General features: G+C 41.1%; 1 protein-coding gene across 1 annotated transcript; it reads left to right on the top strand.

Moving 5' to 3' along the window:
• Window positions 1–2,938: 2,938 nt before the first annotated feature.
• On the top strand, window positions 2,939–4,402 carry LOC131594998 (uncharacterized). The gene has a single exon (XM_058867212.1). It carries the CDS (start codon window positions 2,939–2,941, stop codon window positions 4,400–4,402), a length of 1,464 nt encoding a protein of 487 aa, XP_058723195.1.
• Window positions 4,403–22,861: the final 18,459 nt, after the last annotated feature.

Consider the following 22,861-nt stretch of genomic DNA (forward strand, 5'->3'; position numbering starts at 1 on the left):
GAATTTTGTGAAGTTGATGGCTATATCTCTTGCTATTTTCGTGTGTGTTCTATTTGTGGAGTGTGCTGCCTAATTTATAAGCTAAGAGGTGCTTAAAATCTAAGCTAGAAGCATTGATGAGCTTTGTTGAAACTTTGATTTTTAAATATTAAAAATCTTTGAAACTTTGACCAAAGCTTGCTCTCCTTTACTTCTCTTGCTTTGTACTTCCTTTTGCTGCAGAAAATTGAAGATTCTTTGATGAGTCGTGCTTAGAAACTAAGCTATGCATTATCCTTCCATTTTCCTTTTTTAATTTAATCTTATATGTGATAAAATTAAATAAAAAAAAGAACAAAAATGATGTGGGCTTTGTCTTGGTCGTGGGAGGCCCTTTACATCATGGTAAACATGTTTGGATCATGGAAATTGGGTTTCATTTGGAAGAAAAACATTTTTGATCAATGTTGATTTCATGCATTTTCCCAAAATTTAGCCAACTTCAACAAGGTGTTTATCCCTCAATTTTTATCATATGAAGGAGTTCTTTCACTTTTTGGAAACCTCAAAGAGTCCTCTAACCAATGTCTTTGGTCTCATGTCAAAATGATTTTCCATGCTCCTTGTGTGTCCTTTTGAAAAAAGTGACTTTTTGTTGACTTTGAAAATGACCTGTAATGTCTTGATTCATATTTTTCAAATGGTGAATCTAATGACCATGGGACCAATTGCATTTGAAAGATAATTGAATTTCCTTCAAAATAAGCTTTGGTTTGAATTTTTTGGATGAAGGATGAGAGAGTTATGACCAGTCAATGTTCAGTTGACTTTTTAGGAGAAAACCCTAATTTTGAAACTTAGGGTTTTGTTGATTTTTGATCTTTCCTTGATGAATTATGATCATCCAATGATCAAATGACGAATCCTTTGACAAAATATGGATATTGACAAAAAATTTCATTTTTGACTGTCTGTTGACTTTTCTGGTCAAACGGGTCGTCTGTTGACTGTTTGAGTTGCTGACTGTGCGTCTGAGTGAATTGAAGTTTGAAAATTTGTATGATGGTACTTTGAGATATATGGAGGTCCATGAAATCCATTTGAGGTCTCAAAAACTTGTTCTCCTGAAAAAAACAAGAAACCCTAGTTAGGGACTGTTTGTGTAGGAGACAATTAAGTGTACCTGATTTTTGTGCAGTGCTGAGTCTCTGCTAATCATGTGATATTCAGAAGACTTCTAGGACAAAAACCTTGGAATTTTGAAATGCAAAAGTTTGATTTGATTGATGGTACAAAACACGCAGAATTGCACTGTCAGCGGTTTGACTGTCAACTGACTGTTCAGGCATGTAACAGTTAAAGTGAAAATTCAACAGTCAAAGTTAATATTTTTGTTGTTTTTGTTTTGTTTTTGTTTTGTGTTAATGATGAAAATTTATTTACATGAGTGGTTAGTAAAACACAAACGTAGTAAATAAATAATAAATACTGTATGCGAGCAAAATTACCTATAATGACCCTGAAAAACATTTAATGCACAGAAAAATAAATATATAACTGGCAGAAAACACACAAAATATTATCTGGATAATTAAGCAACAGTACGACAAATAGTACAACATTTAATACTGACAGTATAAATATTACATACTACAATGAACAGTACAACGAGTAAACGGTACATTAAGAAATAAGAGATACGGCAAACTTTAAGAATGACGATTAATAACCCATGCTACAAAGAGTAACATGTAGATGATTGGGAGTGTCAACATCCCAGGTCCACATTTTTCAGGGCTATGCAGACAGAAGAAAGACATGATTACCACCACGACGGTGATGATCATAAGGAAACACGTCTCTATCCGCTTCGCCATTTTTGCCGGGGAAAGAAGAGAGAATGAATATGAAGTAGAATTTTGAGAGATGAGTTAGAATTTGATGTGAGATTTTATGAAAAAAATGAGAGGTATTTATAGAATGAAAAGAAGGATAGAGACGTTGGGGAATGAAGTGATTCCGTACAAAAGGAAAATTTGAGTGGAAGTGAGATTTGAAAGAAAGTGTATGATAGTGTTGGAAAAAAGAAAGATGTATAGAATAAAGTTAGGATTTGATTTTGAAAGAAGAGATTTGAAAAGAAAGGAAAAGATTTTGAAAATAATGGAATATAGTACAAAAATTAGTGGGAAACAAAAGATAATAATAATTTACTTGTTACCAGTACAGTCTGAATCCCCGAACTATGCGCCTGCAAAAGATTTAACTTTGTACCAATTGCGTCAGTACTATTTATCTGTAAATAAATATGAATAGATAGCGTATGTGAAGTAATAAACAGTAATTGGCGTTTGCGTAAGAATAAATTCAACAGCGAGCCAAAATACCGTATACGAAAAATTCTAAAAACCAAGTATTCATAAATCAGGATATAAAAATCCAAGATTATATGAAACTCTTAATTTTTAGATTGAAGTTTTCTTGAAAAAAGATGCGGGCAAATTTTGGGGTATAACACGCCTCATTCAGCAACAGAGTGAACGAATTGATAGGCTAGAAAGGAAGCGGCGATCACGATCTCCCCCGCGGAGGCACTACCGATCACTCTCTTCCTCGTCCTCACGCTCCCCACCGAGGAGGCACCGCCGGCGTTCGCCCTCATCTTTGCGATCTCCACCCAAAAGGTATCGCCGCCGAAGATCCTATTCCCGCTCCCCTCGACGAAAACACCAGGGACCCGAGGAAGTGGAAATTGGGAGCCTCTCCCCCGAGCAAGAACATCGGGGCCCCGCCAAAGCTGTTTTGAAGGAAACCGCAAGACTTCTGGAAAAACACAAGGAAAGCCTCGGCGAAAGCACAGCAACCGCGGAAGGCACTCAATATCCCCCGGCCAAGTGACGAGGAGGATTTTCGCAGCCCTTTATCGGAAGACATCCGAAGAGCCCGTTTACCCCGAGGAATGGAGAAACCCCCAACTCTGGACCTGTACGACGGGACCACAGATCCTGACGACCACATCCGGAGCATAGAAGCCGTCATAGACTACCACGTGGTCCGGGGATCTATCAAATGTCGGATCTTTCCGACCACACTCATGAAAGGAGCGATGACCTGGTACAGGAACCTTCCTCCCAACTCCATCCACTCTTGGTCAGAACTCAAGAAATTCTTCTCGAATCACTTCACAACATCTCGTCGGCAGCCGAAGTCTGAAGCGACCCTCGAGGCCGTAATTCAAGGGGCCAACGAACCTCTCCGAGAATACCTCGACAGGTTCAATAAAGAGGCCGTCCAGGTGCAGACAACCGACCACATGAAGAGATATCTCCTGGAACGGGGACTTCTCCCCGACAGTGATTTCAAGAAGGCTATAAAAATCGAGAAAGTACGCACCATGGACGCCCTTCTGCTCAAAGCCCAAGCCTACATCGCCTATGTGGAAGGCGAAGCAGCCGTGAAGAAAGGCTCGAGAGGCAACGACGCTACCCGCAGCTCGAGCCAAGACTATTCTCTTTCTTGCCGAGGAAACGAAAAGAGAAAAGACGACAGGCCCCGTGACAATAAGGAGCAGAGAGGACCAGCTGGTCAGTTTAACGACTACACCCCGCTGATCACTTCACGCGAGCGCATTCTGACCGAATGCAAAAACACAGAGTTCAAAAACTCCAATGTTCGCCCCCCGAAGCCAAATCCCACCAGACCGGGGACCGTCAAGTCCAAATACTGCAAGTACCACAAGAGTCATGGGCACCTAACCGACAAGTGCATACACCTGAAAGACGCCATCGATACTCTGATCAAAGAAGGTCGTCTCTCCAAGTATACGAAGAAAGGAGAGACCTCCCGCCGAGAAGGGCAAGGGACTTCTGACGGGGACAATTCACCAGATGACAGACCACTGCAGATTGCTCTATCCGTCACCCGACTAGAAGACTTCATACCCTCGGTCGGAGTGAACTCCGCCCTGAGCCCATGGGAAGGATTCCCGACCGCCATGGTCATTTCTAACGGCGGAGATCCGGGCTCTCTCACGATCAGCTCGGTAAAGAGAAAGTTCGACGAGCTCATCAGCGCCAACTCAGACCTTGGTCCAACCCTCCAGAAGTTCAAGGGAAAATCAGATCCGATAACCTTCTACCTCGAAGAGCTCCCGGGCGGAGCCCCTAATGCCACGATCCCCCTGCTCGTTCGAGCAAGGATGGCTAACTTTGACGTCCGTCGGATCCTGATCGACGAGGGAAGCTCAGTCGACATCATGTACTCCCATCTCTTCAAAACCCTCAAGCTGGACGACTCCCACCTCACTCCATACATGGGTTCCGACCTCCAGGACTTCAACGGAACCACCACCAAACCTTGGGGTTACGTCGAGCTGATCGTCACTTTAGGGGAAGAAGAGGCTTCCAGACGGGTCAAGACATGATTCCTGGTGATCGACTGCAAAACCCTCTACAACTGCATCATCGAACGGCCAACTCTAGCCAAACTCACGGCCGTCCCCTCGACCGTGCACCTCAAGATGAAGTTCTACACAAAAAGGGGATGAGTAGCCACCATCAATGCCAACATCGAAGCGGCCAGAAGGATATTCGACGCGTCGATGAAGGGACTACAACTGATCACATCTCCTTCTAGCGCCAACAAGAAGCCAAGGGCCGAAGACAAGCCAGTTCGAGAAGACCTGCAGCAACCGACCAATGTCAGCTCAATCGACCTCGACGCCCGTTTTACAAAAGAAGAACTCAAGAACGGCGAAAAACCGCAACCGAGGACAACCCACCCCGTCCGACCAATTCTGGACGGCGACTTCGAGCTCGTCCCACTGGGCGACAACCCCAACAAGGCGGTGAAGATTGGCAAAGACATCCCGGATCTGCCGAGGAAGCAACTCGTAGCATGCCTTCGAGCCAACGTCGACCTGTTTGCATGGAGCGCAGCTGAAATGCTCGGACTCGACCCCGAGGTCGCCTGCCACCACCTCTCCATTGATCCAGCCGCGAAGGCAGTAGTTCAACATAGGCGTAGGCAGTCTCCCGAAAAAGCGGAGGCTGCCGAGAAAGCTGTAAAAGACCTCCTAAAGGAAAATTCCGAGGCCTAGTATTCAACTTGGCTCTCAAACGTTGTACTAGTTAAAAAATCTAATGGAAAATGGAGAATGTGCGTTGATTATACGGATGTTAATAGGGCTTGTCCCAAAGATGCTTATCCTTTGCCTAACATTGACAGACTGGTCGACAACTCGGCCGATTATAAATTATTATCTTTTATGGATGCTTACTCAGGTTACAATCAAATCCTCATGGAGAGATGCGACAAGTAGTGCACGACATTCATGACCGAGTCGGGGAATTATTACTACAACGTAATGCCCTTCGGACTCAAGAACGCCGGAGCCACTTACCAGCGGATGATGAACAAGGTATTCCGAGGAGACATCGGAGACACCCTCGAAGTGTACATGAACGACATGATCGTCAAATCCCGAGAAGATACCGACCACACCACGCATCTCGAACGAGTATTCGAATAGGCCAGATCCTGCAAGATGCGTTTCAACCCAGAAAAATGTACCTTCGGCATTCAAGCTGGAAAGTTCCTCAGTTTCTACTTGACCGAAAGAGGAATAGAAGCCAACCCGGAAAAATGCCGAGCATTCTCGGAACTCCCCACACCTAACAATAAGAAATCAATCCAAGTCTTAAATGGGATGCTCACCGCGCTATCTCGGTTCGTCGCGAAATCCGCCCAACACGCTCTCCCATTCTTTAAACTGCTGCGCAAGGAAGCAACCTTCGAATGGTCCGAGGAGTGCAAGCAAGCACTATCTCACCTCAAGCAAGTCCTCTCGGAACCGCCCGTCCTGTCCTGACCAGGCAATGACGAGATACTATATTTCTACCTAGCCGTCTCGAACGAGGCAGTTAGCGCGGCCTTAATCCGAGAAGCTGAAGATGGGCAGAAGCCCGTATGCTTCACCAGCAAAGCCCTGCAAGGACCCGAAGTGTGATACCAGCAAATCGAAAAAGTTGCCTTGGCACTAATAACCGTTGCTCGAAGGTTAAGATACTATTTCCTTGCCCAAACAATCGTCGTCAGAACCGACCAACCAATCAAACAACTCCTCGGCCGACCAGACATGGCCGGGAGAATTCTGAAATGGTCCCTAAAGCTGCCCAAATTCAACATCCATTACGAAAGCATGAAGGCACTAAAAGCTCAAGCACTGGCCGATTTTATGGCCAAAATGACATCGATCACCTCCTCTCCTCCCTCAGCCGAGAATAAATGGACCATCTATGTAGATGGCGCTTCCAGCAACTCGGGAAGCGGAGTCGGCGTCTTCTTAGAAAACGTTGAAGGACTCATCATTGAGGTATCCTTAGTTTTATCCTTTACCACTTCAAACAACCAGGTCGAATACGACGGTCTGCGGCTTGTTGAGGACGTAGGTGCTCGGGAAGTAAAGATTTATACCGACTCCCAACTCGTCGCGTCTCAAGTTAACAGCGACTACCAGGCCAAAAACGATACCCTCGTCGAGTACCCCGCGCTGGTCAAAGAAAAGATGAAAAACTTCATAAAAGCAGAAGTCGAGCACTTACCCCGGAAGCATAATTCCCGAGTTGACGTCCTCTCCAAACTCGCGAGCACGAGGAAGAAAGGAGGGAAAGAGTCAATAATCCAGGAAATCCTCTCGAAACCAAGTGTGGATAAGAGTACCTCCCTAATGCAAGTGCTCGCGATCGGCGACGATCAATGCTGGATGACCCCGGTGTATAATTTCCTCACGAAGGACGAACTACCAATGGACGCAAAGGAGGCCTCCATAATCAAAAGATGGGCCTGTTCATACGTCAACGTCGAGGAAAAGCTATACCGACGAGGATTTTCCACCCCCTGCTCAAATGCGTCGACGCTTCCCAAGCGCTCGAGATATTGCAGGAACTTCACGAGGGAATCAACGGCCAACATCTCGGCGGTCGCTCATTGGAAAGAAAGGCTCTCAGAGCCGGATACTATTGGCCGACCATATAGCAAGACGCCAAAAAGCATGTCCAGAAGTGCGATAAGTGTTAACGTCATGCCGACATGCACCTAGGTCCCCCTCACGAGCTTAAATCCCTATCATCACCCTGGTCATTCTCCACCTGGGGGATGGATCTTCTCGGACCGTTCCCGGTAAGGTCTTACCAAAACAAATATTTGGTAGTCGTCGTAGACTACTTTACTAAATGGATAGAAGCCGAAGCGCTCGCCAAAATTACCGCCCAAAATGTGCTCCGCTTCTATAAACGAAACGTGCTCGCTCGGTTTGGGGTACCTCAGGCAATAATAACTGACAACAGCACCCAATTCACTGATAGAAATTTCCAAGATTTCATGTCCAAGCTCAGCACCAAGCAACACTTCACTTCGGTAGAGCACCCCCAAACCAACGGACAAGCCAAGGCCGCGAATCGAGTCGTCCTCCGAGGACTGAAACGAAGGCTCGGTGAAGCTAAACGGGCTTGGTTCGAGGAGCTGCACAGCGTACTCTGGGCATACAGGACAACACCGCACTCGAGCACTGGAGAAACTCCATTTAGATTAACCTACGACACCGAAGCCGTCATCCCCTTGGAAATCCGAGAGCCATCTCGTCGGACCGAGTCACCTCTCGAGGAAGAACTAAACGATGAAGCTATGAGGGAAGAAATCGACATGGTCGAGGAGATCCGAACAGGGTCTTCCCTCCGTGAAGCAAAGTTAAAGCAACAAATAGCACTGCGCCATAACGCCAAAGTCATCAAACGCGAGTTCGAAGTCAGAGCTCTAGTACTGCGCATGCACATGAAAGACTCACGCGAAGGAAAACTCGCCCCAAACTGGGAAGGCCCATATCGAGTTTACGATAAGACCGAGAATGGCGCCTACTACCTCGAGAACCTCCTCAGAGAAAAACTTGCTCGACCCTGGAATACTGAAAAACTCAGACGATATTACAGCTAAAAATCAGCTAACATTCCCCGAACACTAACCTAAAAAACAAGAAGGTGATCGGGCACGGACGCGCGTCATGGTACGGACGCGAACGCTCCATGACAACGACAGTCGGAATTCCTTACCAAGGCAAAGAACCGACCACACAGGGAACCCTACACCTTGATCCACCATGGCAGTTCCTGCACGGCAGAACCCCAGCTCGCAATGGGACCGTTCACGCCACGAGCACTTGGCCCGGACTGCGGTCTCGTACTCGTTTATAGCGCACACCTGCTCTGCGCATCCGGTTCGTACCCCACACGCCCTAAAAATCAACCAAGGTCGGGCACTCTCCATTAACGAATATTCCTAAGTGCGGTAACACTCGCACATGTTGATGATCGTCAGTCAGCGAGCGCAATCCCATAACAAATGTTTCTAATTATAATATCAATCGCCCGGATTGCGGAGCATAGTCCAATCGCAAATATTCCTGAAACGTTAGACATTCCAATTGAAGGATAGAAAAACACTTAGAAAGGGGGGGTTTGAATAAGTGTGACTTCAAAAACTTGTAACATAAAAAAAATTAACATAATTATTTTTATCCTAGTTCGTTGTTAACGAAACTACTCCAGTCCACCCCCTTAGAGTGATTTACCTCAACTGAGGATTTAATCCACTAATCCAACTGATTACAATGGTTATCCACTTAGAAAACTTCTAAGTCTTCTAGAGTATACATATCACAACTTGATCACTCTAGGAATTCTTCTAGAGTCTAATGATCACAACTTGATCACTCTAGGAACCTTTTACAAACAATGTAAAATAATGTTTACAGGAGTTTAGATTGCTTCTAATAAGGCTGTAATCACAACAATGATATTTCTCTTAAGTTCTAAGCTTAACACTCACTAAATATTACAAGAGTTTATGAGGTTGAAGATGAAGTTCGTGAGATTTGATTTTGACAGCGTTTCAGTATTTTGCACAAGTGTTCTTCTTTGCTTCTGATCAGAACTTCTATTTATAGGCGTTGAGAGGAAATGACCGTTGGGAGCATTTAATGCTTTGCGTGAATAGTACAGCTCTGCATTTAATGTTTCACACTTTTGTCAACTACCTCTGTAATACGGTGAACTGACTTTTTATTAATCGGAATGTCGCGGTAAGCAAGAGTCGCCACCGACTTTTATTTTATCCAAACAAATTCAGAAAGGCTAAAAGAAACAGAAAAAAACCTTTTAAAGAAATCTAAGTTCGGGGGGTAATTTATGCAAAGGGAAGGTGTAAGGCACCCTTTGCATCCATGGTTTTCCATGGGCTCTTAATTGCTTTGCTTGCTCGTTTTCAGAAAATGTAGATGAAAGAGGAAAAAATGGACTTTAGCTCATAAATGAGCATAGCCAGTTTTGAAGAATTTTGAGAAAGAATATAGAAAATAGAGCATAGCAAGGCAATTAGGGGCAATTACCTTAAACTCAGATGATAGGTCTCTTTTTAGCCTTTCAGAATGAAAGGGTCTATCCTTGCCATAAGAGGGCAGGAAGCCTTTCGTTTGGAGGTAGAAGGGTCATCGAAATATCCTTTGTCATAAGACTGTCCCATGCCATAGGAGGGCAGGTAGTCTAAGGTAAGGATCAGAATAAGCCTTATTCGTAGGCAGCCAGAAGATACCTCAGCCTTTTTCCGTAGGCAACTTCCGAGGGTCGAGGTCATATTTGTGTATCGAAGGCAACATCATTTAGGGTCGTATGACCTTTAGTTATCGAGGCAGCATGGCTGAGGTATCCTCGTATTCGAGGGACATGGCTTATTCTGCAAAAAAACACAAAGGCAACAGGCAACAAGGCAACAAGGCAACAAGGCAACAGAGAGGTTACCCCAAAAGAGTGCGTGGATGCAACAATCACGTGATCAATTCGATTAAATTATCTTGTAATTAGTGAGGCTAATTCAATTTAATAATTGTCACTCCCTATTTTACTAACCACGCAGATAATATAAGGCAAGAAACAGTAATATGGGGGAGGGGACAATGAAACCAGCGGATCCCTTAATAGGGTTTGACATAAGTAATAATTAAACAGAAAGAATAAAAGATTAGAGTTTAGGGATGCCAAACTCGTAGCTTTGGCAATCAACGAACCATGAAGGGCACTTAGCTTTTTGCATTTGATCTGACGTGATTGATAGTCGGAGGATGCCTTAAGGTTAACCCTGAAAAGAGGCAAGGCAACAGAAGAATGAAGGCGAAACAAACCCTAATTTTAAAAATAAACCAAATAAAATTTAAATTAAATTGAATAGGACACTTAACTTCTTATTTTTTTGGATCAGGCGCGTAGTCGGGAGTAATCATATTGCTAACCCTGAAAGGCACAGAAAAGAAAAAGTTCTTAGTGTATGACCGGTCAGACGGCAAACCCTGATTCGGGCACAAATTAATTACGGTTAATAAAAAAAACAAGTTAAAAATCAAACTAGGATTAGCGTTTAAAATTATTCTAATCATAAACCCAATCTAAAAATATAATTAATTAATTAACCTAAAACTATTTAATTAATTAAAACAAATTTAATAATAATAATAAATAAATCAATTACAAAGTTTTATATGAAAAACTAAAATACTAAAAAACAATTTTAAAATAATTATCAAAACAAATAAGAGAAATAAAGATAAAATAAATAAGTAAAATTGAAAAGAAAAGAAAAAGAAAACACTCAGCTTGGCGTTTGATTCAGTGGGACGCATTGGAGGAGGTCCACGGTAAGTCTTCATAATGGCGTGCGTTGGATCTGATTCTGTAGAGATCCCATGGTCCGTAGACGGTGGTGCACCATAACATTGATACAGGCGTGATCACCGGATCATTCTGCAAGTTACATGATAACGATAAACAAAATATTAGCGCGGAGGGTAGGGTTCGAACCCAGTCCCTCACGCATGCCACAAGAACGCTTTTACCAACCAACCAAACTGCACTTGTTGATAATAGGCTGGCGCGTAGTCAATATAACGAATAAAACGACGTTAATGAATTTTAAATAGCGCGCCCAGCACTTCATCTCTCTCGCTAGTTTTTCTGGAAAAATCAAGAACCTTTTGGCCACGGTTTTACTCCATGGCCATAGCTTCCCTTCTTCAAAACCTGCAAACAAACATCGAACAATACCAAATAATAGCATAAATCGATTGCATATACAGTCACGAACGCATTGGAAGCCTTGATTTTGCCCAATTCTTACGAATTCCAGAATTCCTAATTTAATGCTCTGAAAACCTAACAATGGTGGATTGTTATACCTGTGACTAAAATCAAATTAAATGGCCCAGACATGTTGCAAATATCATCACGAATACGATTATATAATCAAATATCATTTATAATGCAAGAATACATGAAACCGATCTTGAAGTTTATAAATGCAAACCGTGATGATTTGAGACTGTTTCCGAAGGTTGGAAACTTGAAGGATGATTGGAAAAGCTTCGATGATGATCCAGGGACGTACTCCGATCAATAGGACTCCTTGAATTGTCCTCAAACTCAGAAAACACCTTTGAGATTTTTTGACTTTGGTGCACTCGGGTTTGGTGTCCTTTGACTGCAGAAAACCTTGTAATCTCCCCCCTTGCTTGTGAATCCGTTTTGGCATTTATAGAGAGTACATTAGGGTAACAAATTTGATCAAAATCTTTGCAATTAGTATGATTGAGTGTGAAATATTTTTTGATTGAAATTTGATTGAAAAATTGCCAATTTGGTACCAAATCTCTCCAAAACGAATTTCACCTAGTTTGCCTTGATTTTTGATGAGATTTTGGACCTAATTTAGAATCAAATATAGTCTTTGATTATTTCTAGTATTTCATTTAATTTAATTTGAATTCAAATGATCGAATAAAAATAAATAATAAACATTAAAAATAAATGAAATGGCCTATGGATCATAGATGGTCCATGAATCAAGTTAGGGATCAATTATTTGGGCCCATTTAGTCAAAAGACTTTAAATTCACCACTTTGGCCTTCATACATTTTCTCGAAATTGTTCGACTTTAACAAGTCATAAATCCTTCAATATTTACTGTATGGAGGTATTCTAGGACTTTCTAGAAACCTTGGAGAGTCCTCTAACCAGTGTCTTCAGTATCATATCAAAATTATTTTCCATGCTCATTTTATGTCCTTTTGAAAAAAAAGTGTCTTTTGTTGACTTTTGAGCAATTGAGTGTCCATTCCTTTGAATTGAGCCTTGATACTTGTCATAGAGATAGTGTGAAATATATTGAGCCATATGAGATGCTTTGGAGCCATTGATTCACTGATTTTCCTTTGAACAAATCAAACCCTAGTTTTAGAGCCTTGTATAGGAGAGTGTGTCTAGGAGTTTTATGTATTGATTTGAATGTGAATAAGAGAAATAGTATGGGCAAATTTTGGGGTATGACAGTTGCCCCTGTTCAATTATCTTAGACCTGAAGATGTAGAGTGGTTTGTATGCCAGTCGGTATCTGAAGGTGGAAGATGATTGAACACAAGAATACCAAGAAATTTGCCCTATTTGAAGTAGGGACTTTTGTCGGAGATGGGCTTGTAGATGCCATCTGGTAGTTGTTGGAGTATGGATTGTTGCGAAATTTCTGCTTGTGCCGTCTTTCTTTTTTTTTTTTGAATGTTGAGGAACCGTCAAAGGTATCGACTCAAATCTGTGTTGGGTTATTTAAGGAACCGTCAAAGGTGTCGACTTAAATTTGAAGCATATTGTTGAGGCACCGTCAAAGGTATCGACTCAGATATGCAGACAGATTGTATAAGGAACCGTCAAAGGTGTCGACTTATATCTGAAATGTGTTGTTAAGGAACCGTCAAAGGTGTCGACTTAACTCTTGATGTGGGTTGTTAAGGAACCGTCAAAGGTATCGACTTAACTCTGAAGCATATCATTGAGGCACCGTCAAAGGTATCGACTCAGATATGTAGATAGATTGTATAAGGAACCGTCAAAGGTATCGACTTATATCTGAAATGTGTTGTTAAGGAATCGTCAAAGGTGTCGACTTAACTCTTGATGTATTAAGGAACCGTCAAAGGTGTCGACTTAATAATTGAGAATAGATTGTTAAGGAACCGTCAAAGGTGTCGACTTAACTCTTGCAGATAGAGATAGTAATATCCTGAAAAATAGAGGTTAGTTTTCTTTATGCCATGTCATGATGCATGCAATGTGTTTATGTGACGGGATTCTCAAAATAAATGAGGACCTCGTATGTTATGTATGCAATTGTCGCGCTGTTTTATGTATTATGTATGAACATGTATGCAATTGTATGAATATGTTTATGACATGTGATATGTGAATATGATTCATGTTGTCTTGATTGAGAAAATAAATCTCTGTATCTTTGAAGATGTTTAGCTGGGGATTTACGGTTTCTGCTTGGGGATGATCAGTAATTTGATGTACCCTGATTTAGAGATATAAATGGACCATGTTGAAGAAGAGCAACTTGTTGGAGAAATAATAGTGTCGAAGATGTAAACTCTGTTGGGGAGTCATGTCTTTGTCGGGACGAGTATGTTTGAAGATATCTTCTTGAGAACTGCTCTGTGGGGATATGATCTTGAACATTGGAGCTGTGGGGAGACATGGGTGCCTCGAAAGTTGCCCCCAGTATTATAGTAACTACCATTCCTGGATTTGAGTATTGATTAAGATGTCAAACTGGACTTGCATAGATTTGCCCCTATTAGCAGGAACTTTGAAAAGATTCGCCTCGCGAGGACTTTATGAGATGTGCACTATGGGCGACATGCCCCTAGTAATCATAAGCTTAGGATGATGCCCCTGACTGATCGAGCCCCTGATTTTTTGGCATCCGTGAGAGATTCTCGAAATCTTGACTTGATTGCCCCAGATTGATTGGGAAACGTGTCGTGCCCCTTGTATTGCTTCTTGGAGTGATCTTGTCTATCGGGATGACTTTCAGTCATTAGTTGTACCCTGTGCAAGTTCTTTCTGTTGCTAACATTTGAAATTATGTAGCAGAGTTTGTTTAATAATGAATTCATGAGATGCAATGCATACGTTTGTCTTGAGTTTTTTGAAAAACATTAAAACGAGAGATGTAAAAGCATGATATTTGTAAAAACATGATATTTGTAACAACGTGATGTTTGTAAAAATGAGATATTAACTCAGCTTTTTTTTGGTAAACCTTAAGGAGTCAGGATACCTTTTTGGTGACAGTATGCTTTCGAACTAACCATGTTTCAGTTAGGACTTTCAAGGGTTGTAACGTGGCTTGGTTCACAGTTTAAGAAACAAAGGATAAAGGCTCAAAATTTTATTGTACCCACCCCTCTTCGTGATGATCTTCAGTCCTAAACTCAGTCAATTCAACTTATGCATTCAAGTTCCAAGAGACTTTTGGATTTGCACCTTTGATAATGACGATGGTTCACAAGCAAAGATAGCTTTTGAGATGGCAGTCGCCAACATTGTGTTGTTCAGAAATTTCTTGACTTCTCTTTTTTCATCTTTTTGATATCCCTAACTTTTGCCTGAACTATCTATTTTGAGCTTACAGTCAGCGGGATGCCTTGATTTTTGCCTAAGTCTTCTTTTTGATTTTTGACTTAGCAGGCTTTTCTTTGTATATATGTTTTCTCATTTTTTATTTTTGAAAGATATTGACTGCCTTGCTTAATGATTGATGAACCATCGTTGGCTTTTGATTGATGTCTCCAACACTTCTTTGATGTGTGCGGATGATCGCTTGTGATTGAAACCCTTGTTGAAAGGTGTACTGAATGATTCTCTTAAAATAGAATGCACAGCCAAATTAACTAAGAACTACCCTGCCCCAGGTTATGATCAAGGGTTTTGATTAGTACAAGAAAGAAACTTCCACTTCTTAGGCTCAAAGGGGTTGACGAGGGATTAACATCCTTATATCTCCACTGTTTAGGAATTGAAATAATGCCTGTACATCGTCAACATAGTCCATTCAAAAGCATACTGTATGAAGTTGCGGTATCGTTTTCGTCATCCTCCCTCAAAAGGCTTACAGCTTTAGCAGGAATTGAGTATCATAAAACATATGCAAAGTAAAGGCATAATTTAAAATGAGTGATAGCGAAATAAATTACTCAAGACAAACATATGCAATGCACTAATGATGATTAGTAAAACAGATAATGTCTATCATAAGTCGAATGTTCAAACAAGCAAAAAAAGAAATTGCAACTGAAAGTAAAACTAATGATCTTAAAGTCCATCCTTCTAGCCATCCACAGTATTAGCACTCTTGTTGTGATTAGGCATGGGAGCAGTGATCACGTTAGGAGTTGCAGGAGGATCGAACTTGATTTCCCCGACATCGATCATGTCTTGAATCTTAGTCTTCAATGTCCAGCAGTTGTCGGTGTCATGTCCAGGACTATTTGAGTGATATGCACACCTCGCGTTGGGATTATAGCGAGGGGAGGAAGTGTTGGGATTTGGATGAGGAACTATCTGTATAAGTAACTCTGCTTTCAACAAGTGTTGCAGCGCTTGAGTCAAAGACATGTTGATCTTTGTGAATTGTCTTTTGGATGCGCTTTGTTTACGTTGGTTGTTTTGTTGTTGTATCGATGCTTGATTAGAGACCAAAATTGCCCCAACAGTGTCAGATTCATTCCTCCCATTGTATGACTTTTTTATAGTACCGGAAGAAGTAGCCACCTGAATTTTTCCGCTTCGGATACCACTTTCAACACGTTCTCCAGTCAGTATAAGCTCAGTGAATCCAGATGATGAACTTCCCAGCAAATGACTATAGAAAGGGCCAGTCAGTGTATTCATGAACATATCTACCATCTCTCTGTCGGCCAAGGAAGGTTTGACTCTTCCAGCTAGATCTCTCCATTTCTGAGCATACTCCTTGAAACTTTCCTTAGGTCCCATAGACATGCTTTGTAGTTGCATTCGAGTTGGTGCGAGATCGGAATTATATTGGTATTGCTTATAGAAGGAAACAACTAAATCTTCCCAGGTATGGATGTTGGTACTTTCCAGTTGATAGTACCATTCGAGTTGAGTTCCAGATAAGCTTTCCTGAAAGAAATGGGTCCAGAGCCTCTTATCAGCAGTGTGAGGCTGAATCTTCCTTACATAAGACCTCAAGTGTAGTTTAGGACAAGAGACTCCATCATACTTAGCAAAGGCGGGAGTTTTGAATTTTGGAGGAATAACGACCCCAGGCACAAGTCCAAGCTCTTCAAAATCCAGCCCAGGTACCTTCTGAATTTCCACACTTCTCAGACGCTCTTCTAACATCTTGTATTTGTCATCGGGATGTTCGCCCTCATGGTAATAGTCCTCTTCTTCTTCAGAGAGTTTGGCAGAATCGTGGTTACTTTTTGCATCGGTTTTGATACTAGCATCATCATCTTGCTCATCCTCATCACTGTCTTCAGAGGTTTCAGCGTCCTTGAGTTGCAAGATTGGTCTAAGCTTTTTCACTTGAGTCTTCTTACCTTCTTTGGGAGTTTCAGCTTCTTCAACCTTTTTGAGAGGGCCTTTGAACCTTCCTCCCAGATTGAGAACACCTTTAGGTTTCTTGGTCTTCTTTTTCTTCTTAGTCAGAAGGGATTTCAGCTCATCTTGCCCCTTGGACAAATTCAGAATCAAGGCTTGGAACTCAGTGTTTTGAGCTTGGAGATCCTTAACTGATTGTTCGAGATTCATGATGCTGAAATAAACAGCGAGGAAGGATGAGAGACCTATTGTAAGAAACCTGTTATGCGATGTTATTAATGTAAATGCAATGCTTTCAAGGATCTATAGGAAATTTAGTTTGCAACGTTTATACATTGAATCAAACACAGTTGTGTCTAGAGAATTTTGGCTTTCGTCTTTGGACGTCCTGTTTGAGAATCAAGCTCACCATATCGAGTGGGTCATCGCCTCTGATTCGGGATACTTCTGAATTTGAAGATACATGGCTAGAGGAAAATAAATCCTCTTGCCCCTTGATAGGTATTGAGTCTCTGAATGGGCACATGGCTAGAGGAAAATAAATCCTCTTGCCCCTTGATAGGTATTGAGTCTCTGAATGGGCGTGTGGCTAGAGGAAAATAAATCCTCTTTCCCCTAGATAGGAATTCAGTCCTTGATAAGAGCACCTGAAATTGTGCGCCCTAAATTCCTAAGATCCTTGAAAGGGTTAGTTAAATCATGTTATGCTTATGATGTCATGATGTCATGATGTTATGCGAATGCAGTTCGTTAGACTTGGTGCGAGATGGTAAGGACAAACAAATCCTTTCAACAAAACCTGCGAGGAAATGAAGGTTAGTAGTAAACACAAACAAGTCACACAAGTCACAATTTTTGGCTTAAGGCTTGCATGAAGTCTGATCAGGTGTCCTTCCCAAGGGTATTTCTATGGATAAGGAGATTTCAGCAACGGGTTCTAGAAGTTATCCAGAATTGTCAGCCCTTCTAAAGCACCCTCGGACATGATGCATTTGCACCATGCAATGATACTTTGAGAAAGAACCTATCTGAATTGTAGCATCGGGTAGCGACTAGTTCTTAACATTTGTCAAGAGTAGTCCCCCCACTACGTTCCTAAAGGCCAGGATGGGTTAAGGGTAACTAAAGGTCCTTGAGCTCCGGCGCACCCACAGACACATACATAGACCTCCCTCATTTGAGAAAGGTGTGCATATGCTATGGAGTCCTAACTCAAGCGTGAACTTCATATTGACTCATCTCCCACATATGTGAAAGAGGTCGCCATGACTATGCCACTCCTAATCTTAAGTGTTATTGAATCCGGGAATAGGATTCGTCCATCAGTTAATTCCCAAAACGCCCCTGAAAAATAAATAAAAAAAAACAAAGCAAACAATAGAAAACATTTAAGTGATTCCTAAACTCTTAAGGTAACCCCTCTTTTATCGAATTTTAATCCCCAGCAGAGTCGCCAGTTCTGTAATACGGTGAACTGACTTTTTATTAATCGGAATGTCGCGGTAAGCAAGAGTCGCCACCGACTTTTATTTTATCCAAACAAATTCAGAAAGGCTAAAAGAAACAGAAAAAAACCTTTTAAAGAAATCTAAGTTCGGGGGGTAATTTATGCAAAGGGAAGGTGTAAGGCACCCTTTGCATCCATGGTTTTCCATGGGCTCTTAATTGCTTTGCTTGCTCGTTTTCAGAAAATGTAGATGAAAGAGGAAAAAATGGACTTTAGCTCATAAATGAGCATAGCCAGTTTTGAAGAATTTTGAGAAAGAATATAGAAAATAGAGCATAGCAAGGCAATTAGGGGCAATTACCTTAAACTCAGATGATAGGTCTCTTTTTAGCCTTTCAGAATGAAAGGGTCTATCCTTGCCATAAGAGGGCAGGAAGCCTTTCGTTTGGAGGTAGAAGGGTCATCGAAATATCCTTTGTCATAAGACTGTCCCATGCCATAGGAGGGCAGGTAGTCTAAGGTAAGGATCAGAATAAGCCTTATTCGTAGGCAGCCAGAAGATACCTCAGCCTTTTTCCGTAGGCAACTTCCGAGGGTCGAGGTCATATTTGTGTATCGAAGGCAACATCATTTAGGGTCGTATGACCTTTAGTTATCGAGGCAGCATGGCTGAGGTATCCTCGTATTCGAGGGACATGGCTTATTCTGCAAAAAAACACAAAGGCAACAGGCAACAAGGCAACAAGGCAACAAGGCAACAGAGAGGTTACCCCAAAAGAGTGCGTGGATGCAACAATCACGTGATCAATTCGATTAAATTATCTTGTAATTAGTGAGGCTAATTCAATTTAATAATTGTCACTCCCTATTTTACTAACCACGCAGATAATATAAGGCAAGAAACAGTAATATGGGGGAGGGGACAATGAAACCAGCGGATCCCTTAATAGGGTTTGACATAAGTAATAATTAAACAGAAAGAATAAAAGATTAGAGTTTAGGGATGCCAAACTCGTAGCTTTGGCAATCAACGAACCATGAAGGGCACTTAGCTTTTTGCATTTGATCTGACGTGATTGATAGTCGGAGGATGCCTTAAGGTTAACCCTGAAAAGAGGCAAGGCAACAGAAGAATGAAGGCGAAACAAACCCTAATTTTAAAAATAAACCAAATAAAATTTAAATTAAATTGAATAGGACACTTAACTTCTTATTTTTTTGGATCAGGCGCGTAGTCGGGAGTAATCATATTGCTAACCCTGAAAGGCACAGAAAAGAAAAAGTTCTTAGTGTATGACCGGTCAGACGGCAAACCCTGATTCGGGCACAAATTAATTACGGTTAATAAAAAAAAACAAGTTAAAAATCAAACTAGGATTAGCGTTTAAAATTATTCTGATCATAAACCCAATCTAAAAATATAATTAATTAATTAACCTAAAACTATTTAATTAATTAAAACAAATTTAATAATAATAATAAATAAATCAATTACAAAGTTTTATATGAAAAACTAAAATACTAAAAAACAATTTTAAAATAATTATCAAAACAAATAAGAGAAATAAAGATAAAATAAATAAGTAAAATTGAAAAGAAAAGAAAAAGAAAACACTCAGCTTGGCGTTTGATTCAGTGGGACGCATTGGAGGAGGTCCACGGTAAGTCTTCATAATGGCGTGCGTTGGATCTGATTCTGTAGAGATCCCATGGTCCGTAGACGGTGGTGCACCATAACATTGATACAGGCGTGATCACCGGATCATTCTGCAAGTTACATGATAACGATAAACAAAATATTAGCGCGGAGGGTAGGGTTCGAACCCAGTCCCTCACGCATGCCACAAGAACGCTTTTACCAACCAACCAAACTGCACTTGTTGATAATAGGCTGGCGCGTAGTCAATATAACGAATAAAACGACGTTAATGAATTTTAAATAGCGCGCCCAGCACTTCATCTCTCTCGCTAGTTTTTCTGGAAAAATCAAGAACCTTTTGGCCACGGTTTTACTCCATGGCCATAGCTTCCCTTCTTCAAAACCTGCAAACAAACATCGAACAATACCAAATAATAGCATAAATCGATTGCATATACAGTCACGAACGCATTGGAAGCCTTGATTTTGCCCAATTCTTACGAATTCCAGAATTCCTAATTTAATGCTCTGAAAACCTAACAATGGTGGATTGTTATACCTGTGACTAAAATCAAATTAAATGGCCCAGACATGTTGCAAATATCATCACGAATACGATTATATAATCAAATATCATTTATAATGCAAGAATACATGAAACTGATCTTGAAGTTTATAAATGCAAACCGTGATGATTTGAGACTGTTTCCGAAGGTTGGAAACTTGAAGGATGATTGGAAAAGCTTCGATGATGATCCAGGGACGTACTCCGATCAATAGGACTCCTTGAATTGTCCTCAAACTCAGAAAACACCTTTGAGATTTTTTGACTTTGGTGCACTCGGGTTTGGTGTCCTTTGACTGCAGAAAACCTTGTAATCTCCCCCCTTGCTTGTGAATCCGTTTTGGCATTTATAGAGAGTACATTAGGGTAACAAATTTGATCAAAATCTTTGCAATTAGTATGATTGAGTGTGAAATATTTTTTGATTGAAATTTGATTGAAAAATTGCCAATTTGGTACCAAATCTCTCCAAAACGAATTTCACCTAGTTTGCCTTGATTTTTGATGAGATTTTGGACCTAATTTAGAATCAAATATAGTCTTTGATTATTTCTAGTATTTCATTTAATTTAATTTGAATTCAAATGATCGAATAAAAATAAATAATAAACATTAAAAATAAATGAAATGGCCTATGGATCATAGATGGTCCATGAATCAAGTTAGGGATCAATTATTTGGGCCCATTTAGTCAAAAGACTTTAAATTCACCACTTTGGCCTTCATACATTTTCTCGAAATTGTTCGACTTTAACAAGTCATAAATCCTTCAATATTTACTGTATGGAGGTATTCTAGGACTTTCTAGAAACCTTGGAGAGTCCTCTAACCAGTGTCTTCAGTATCATATCAAAATTATTTTCCATGCTCATTTTATGTCCTTTTGAAAAAAAAGTGTCTTTTGTTGACTTTTGAGCAATTGAGTGTCCATTCCTTTGAATTGAGCCTTGATACTTGTCATAGAGATAGTGTGAAATATATTGAGCCATATGAGATGCTTTGGAGCCATTGATTCACTGATTTTCCTTTGAACAAATCAAACCCTAGTTTTAGAGCCTTGTATAGGAGAGTGTGTCTAGGAGTTTTATGTATTGATTTGAATGTGAATAAGAGAAATAGTATGGGCAAATTTTGGGGTATGACAACCTCGAGCCTTGCTTTTCCTGCTTTTACTAACTTCGCCTTTTGTAGCTTCGAACGTTCCTTTTGTCAGTCAGAGATTAGACATTTCAGTCTTTCATCTTGTACTTTCTTCTGGACTCAGATTTTGTAGATAACAACATTTGAATTTCAGAGTCAACAGCTTGGTGCAGAGCATCTTCTTGTCTTCTGACTTTGAAGAGCTTGAGCATGATACCAATCAGAACTTCAGTGCTTCTGCTTCTTACTTCGTTCTTCTAATGCTTTCAGTTCATGTTCTGATTCTGCTTGATCATCTTCTGACGTCTTGCCAGAGCATGTTCTGATGAAGCCATCTAGAACTTCCAGAGTCAGTTGCTTCTGAGCGCTGATTTGTGCATACTCTTTAAATATTTCCTGAAATGGAAAATGCAAAGGATTAGAGTACCACATTATCTTATTCAAAATTCATATAAAATGTTATCATCAAAACACAGAATATTAATCAGAACAAATCTTGTTCTAACAATTACTCCATGCCACGTCAGCGAGTGCTGAACATGCGCGGCTTCTCGTCTTCCTCCATGAACGGCTTCATCCGAACGCAACCGATAGACGTAGACCAGCTGAACATGGGCCGAGCGTTAGCAAATTCGAAGCTCCTTGCTCGGAACTCCGACTTGGGGGGCTCCTGTTCTAGACTGGGCCAAGATTCGGCCCAATCTACCTTCGGCCCATTTAACATTGGGGGTCCTAACCACCCCATGGCCCATAAAAGAGCAAACGGTGCTCGTCTTCTCCGTTCCCAGCATAATTACTCCCCTCCAGCTATCTAGTGCCCGGCTCAAGTACTTCCCCGAGGATCATCTCCGCCGAGGACCCTTCTCCTGGCAGGGTCCTTCACATCCAGCCCCCCGAATAACACGGAGTCCACGTGGTCCCTAAAAGACCGCGTCTCCCGTGAACTTCAGAGTGGTTGACCAGGACAGAGAGCACTCACGCATCTCCGATATTTCCGCTTAGGAAACCTGGCAGTCTCCTAGTTGGGCCTGGAAATCCAGCCCAGTAGCGAGATCATGGCCCAGCGCTGGGGGCTATAAATACCCTCTTTTACTAGAGGGTCAGGTATTCATTCTCTTCTAACCTTTAGCTCGTACTTGCACTCCCTTGCTCGTTTTCTTACTTTGGCATCGGAGTACCTTGCAAGTACACCCCCCTTCACTTCTCAAAGATCTAGTTCCGAGTAGGCCTTGACGATCCTTCTGATCAGGTACGATATATAAAGTCACCACACCAATAACTACCTACTAAAGAAGGGGTTTGAAAAATGGTTATCAATACAAACCGACAGCAATAACTACCACATGATAACTGTTTTATTATCTTTTAGTGGTAACCGTTCTCTTGCTCTTGCTGCATAATGAAAACATAAAAATGAATAAAATTTTAATTTGTGAAACACTACACACACATTCAAAGTTCTTCCTTTTTTTCTGGTATCTGGTATCATGTCGCTCAAAATAAAAGTAAGCAATTTTAATCAATTTCAAAATTACTTTCGTAAGTTCTTCCTTTTTTTTTATCTTAATTGATTTTAATTTTATCAATTTTTATA

Source organism: Vicia villosa, linkage group LG1, assembly GCF_029867415.1.
Source record: "Vicia villosa cultivar HV-30 ecotype Madison, WI linkage group LG1, Vvil1.0, whole genome shotgun sequence".
In the NCBI taxonomy this organism is placed as follows: Eukaryota; Viridiplantae; Streptophyta; class Magnoliopsida; order Fabales; family Fabaceae; genus Vicia; species Vicia villosa.

Excerpts from the sequence above, each read along its gene's own strand:
- LOC131594998 (XM_058867212.1), top strand. The coding sequence starts at position 2,939 with ATGGAGAAACCCCCAACTCTGGACCTGTACGACGGGACCACAGATCCT.